Source organism: Bison bison, unplaced genomic scaffold (assembly GCF_000754665.1).
Source record: "Bison bison bison isolate TAMUID 2011002044 unplaced genomic scaffold, Bison_UMD1.0 scf7180017864191, whole genome shotgun sequence".
Lineage (NCBI taxonomy): Eukaryota > Metazoa > Chordata > Mammalia > Artiodactyla > Bovidae > Bison > Bison bison.
The window spans coordinates 619,896-623,606 of NW_011494763.1; the positions used below are offsets into that span (position 1 = coordinate 619,896).

Below are 3,711 nucleotides of genomic sequence, written 5' to 3' on the forward strand. Positions count from 1 at the left end.
ACTTTGCCAACAAAGGTCTGTCTAGTCAAGGCTATGGTTTTTCCAGTAGTCATGTATGGATGTGAGAGTTGGACTGTGAAGAAAGCTGAGCGCCGAAGACTTGATGCTTTTGAACTGTGGTGCTGGAGAAGACTCTTGTGAGTCCCTTGGACTGCAAGGAGATTCAACCAGTCTATTCTAAAGGAGATCAGTCCTGGGTGTTCATTGAAAGGAATGATGCTAAAGCTGAAACTCCAGTACTTTGGCCACCTCATGAGAAGAGTTGACTCATTGGAAAAGACCCTGATGCTGGGAGGGATTGGGAGCAGGAGGAGAAGGGGACGACAGAGAATGAGATGGCTGGATGACATCACCGACTCGATGGACGTGAGTTCGAGTGAACTCCGGGAGTTGATGATGGACAGGGAGGCCTGGTGTGCTGCAGTTCATGGGGTTGCAGAGTCGGAGACGACTGAGCGACTCAACTGAACTGAACTGAAGGAGAGCACACTGGGAGGGAGGGGGCTGCCTTCGAGCAAGCTTCTGGGGAGGTTTTGGTAAATACGTCCTCCACGTGTAAGACAGAAGGAGCAGAGGGCCCCGACAGGAAGGCTGCTGTGACGAGGCAGAGAATACGGTCGGAGGACCAGATTTCACCTGGTCCGACACCGTCAGGAGAGCCAAGTCCCCGAGAACCCGCATACTTCCTGTCACTTGGTGTGATATTCTCAGGGAACTGGTTTCTTAGAATTTAAGATTCCCCTCGGGTGAGGGGACAGCCTTGGAGGGTAAATCTGCCTGTGAGAACAGGCTGAGAATGCTGGGGATGACAGCCGGGCACAAAGCAACCGGCCACGTGCACCAACACGCACCACTCACACCACACACAGCATGCACCCTACGCACAGCACGCATACTACGCACCGTATGCATATCATGCACACCACACACCCTACGCACCCATGCACACTACGCACCCACGCACATTACGCACACCACGCAGCCACACACACTACGCAGCTACGCACACCACACACCCCATATAGCCATGCACACTACACAGCCACGCACACTATGCACCCACGCACACCACACACCCACACAGAGCCTTCTCTGCCCACTTGCCTGGGCAGGGCCGCTCCCACGTCTAGAGCCCCAGTCAGGCCTGGGAGGCCGCCCCTCCCCATTGTCTCCAGTTCACCTGGGCATCTCAAGTGACATGCCTCTAACCCAAAAGACGGACCTCCATGGTGGCCTTTCTGGCCCTGAAACTTCCTGTACGTGACCGCCAAATCTGCAAGGTGGCAGAACCGGCCCCACGAACAACTAGGAGAAGCTGCGCCCCACCGCCCCCCAGAACTCATGCTGGGATGGGGGCTTCTCTCCCGCCCCACCCCGACCTGGGGCTGTCTGCAGCTGCCATCACCTGTGTCTGGATCCATGAGGATCTCTCTCTCTTCTGGGTCACGCTGCTCCCACACGCAGGGCTCTTCCCGGGGCTCAGCCTGAGATGGGGCTTCCGGCTTGGACACGGGTCCCTCCGAGTCTGGAGTGAAGTGGAAGGCAAGGAAGGGCTGAGGGACGTTCACCAAAGGGTCTCCATCAACAGCGATGGGGAGCCCTCCCCTCCCGTACCCTGGCGCCCCTCTCAGCGGGTGGCCCGTTATGTCAGGTCATCTCTCAGGAGAGTCTAAGTCAATGGATGCTCCAGTTCCTGGTGGAGAACTAGCTGGGTTCTGGAACCCAGAAATAGCAGCAGAGAGACCAGTGGCTTCTCCAGGGCTGCTGGGAGGTAGCGCCTAGGGATGCTGTTGGGCTGTATTTCCAGCATAGTAGCAGCAGAGTGTTCAGTTCTGTAGTAACAGGCCCTGTTCCTGGGTCTTTACTTTCCATACTCTTATCAATTGCTCTAACTTCCTAACAGAGAAGCACATTGTCTCTTGAATTTCCATGAAGTATAAACACGAAACACCTTGCCTAGGGGTGCATCCTGGGTTGAGAAGCATGTCACCCCTCACTCCAGAGATGCTTGCCTGGGGGACGAAAGGCACACTTACCCAGGGACATCAGGGTTTTGTAGTTCTCCTTAACCAGGTTGTTGTAAAGCTCCTTCTGCCATTCGTCCAGGTTCTTCCACTCGTCCTCGGAGAAGTAAACAGCAATGTCCACAAAGGTCACTGGAACCTGGGCCAACAACAGCATTAGTCTGGTGCTTTCTGCCCGCTGCTCCTCCCCAGCTCCCGGGAGGGGCACTGACTGCTCCACCCCAGACTCTGGCCCCAGTCCCCATGGCCCCAACCTGCCCATCCTGCTTGGCCTGTCTCAATGGAGTCAGTCTACTCTGATTCTCCTGAGCTTCCAATAACAGGATGGTCACCACTGCCTTTTAAAAATGAGGCATTTCAAAGTTATGTGACAGCCTGGATGGGAGGGGAGTTTGGGAGAGAATGGATACATGCATATGTATGGCTGAGTCCCTTCCTGTTCACCTGAGACTATTACAGCATTGTCAAGCGGCTATATGCCAAGACAAAATGAAAAGTTTAAAAGTTTGAAAAAAATAGAATAAAAAACTAAAAATGAGGCATTTAGCCACATCCTTTGTAAATTCACTTTAAGGTCAACTGGGTACCCAAAAGTCAAGCTTTTGGTGTTCAGGGTGACAGACATAGGGTAGGTTCTTAGAGTCTCAGGGAATCAAGTACAATAAAATCCTGTTGAGAAGCTGTACTTCTGTCACCTCTAGGTACACAGCTACATTTTTGTCACTAAAACTTGCTGGTGCTAAGGCTCTTGATCTGCTTTGGGCACCACTATGTCCCAAGCATCTAGAAGCTCGTAGTTCGGAGTCAGTAAGCACTTGCTGGATGTGTTGAATGGTCTTTGCCCACACTAGGAAGGTCCTGCTGGAGCCTGAGTCATCAGTTGTCTAATGTCAGTCACAAGGTTCAGGGGCATCTCGTCTGCCCCATAAAGCTGTCATCTCAGGTGGGCGAGGCCTCCTGTGCCCATTGCGGTCACTAACCATTGTGGCCTCATCTGCACAGCATCGTTCAGGATGGTTTCAGTTCCGTGACTTTAGGATCTGAGCTGCCCTGTGCTGACCACCAGCCTCACTTCCTACCACTTTCTGTTCCTGCTGGACCAGCCTTTCCCCCTCACCCTGAAACCCAAGCCCTCGGTTCTCCCCAAGCCCTGACTCTTGGTACCATCCTTCTTGGTACCTGACACATGGCACCTTGGTGTGAATTAGAAAAAGCTGCCCTCTTGGGGTCAGGCCCACGGGCGCGCTGTCTGGTGAGTGGGCAGTGCCCATACACAGAGGAGAGGTGCCAGGGTCAGGTGCCATGTAGCACCTGGATGCCGCCTACTGCCTGGCGGCGCACTCCCATCTGTAGAAACAGAACTAGAACTTCAAGTCCCCCGGACCTTCCACAGACTTGGGCGAACCCCCAACCTAGGAAAACTGAGGCAGACCGCCGTCTTCATTTAAATTCCCTGCCCAAGATAAAGGTCACGAAATTCTGCAGGTGAAAATCGAGATCCACTCTGCCCTCTTGGCGGAGGCTCCAGGCTGCTTCGCAAGCCTCTTGGCCGGCTTGTTTCCATCTCACTGTGTTCCCCGGGAGGCTTCTTTCGAACTCTTCACTCTTCCCAGCCACCCCCAGTCTCCCTTTGACGGCAGCTTGCTGGTCGCAAGCTCCTGGCTCGGCCCCTCTCCCCCGCGCGGCC

General features: G+C 54.2%; 1 protein-coding gene across 2 annotated transcripts in view; it reads right to left on the minus strand.

Moving 5' to 3' along the window:
* Positions 1-3,711, minus strand: part of ZNF282 (zinc finger protein 282) — a 17,539-nt gene that overhangs the window by 6,445 nt on the left and 7,383 nt on the right. For both annotated transcript variants that reach the window (XM_010843867.1, XM_010843866.1), the window contains exons 2-3: positions 2,037-2,163; positions 1,406-1,525 (exon numbers count right to left, since the gene is read on the minus strand). In XM_010843867.1, the coding sequence (XP_010842169.1) occupies positions 1,406-1,525; positions 2,037-2,163 (247 nt within the window). The remainder of the gene's footprint in view (positions 1-1,405; positions 1,526-2,036; positions 2,164-3,711) is intronic.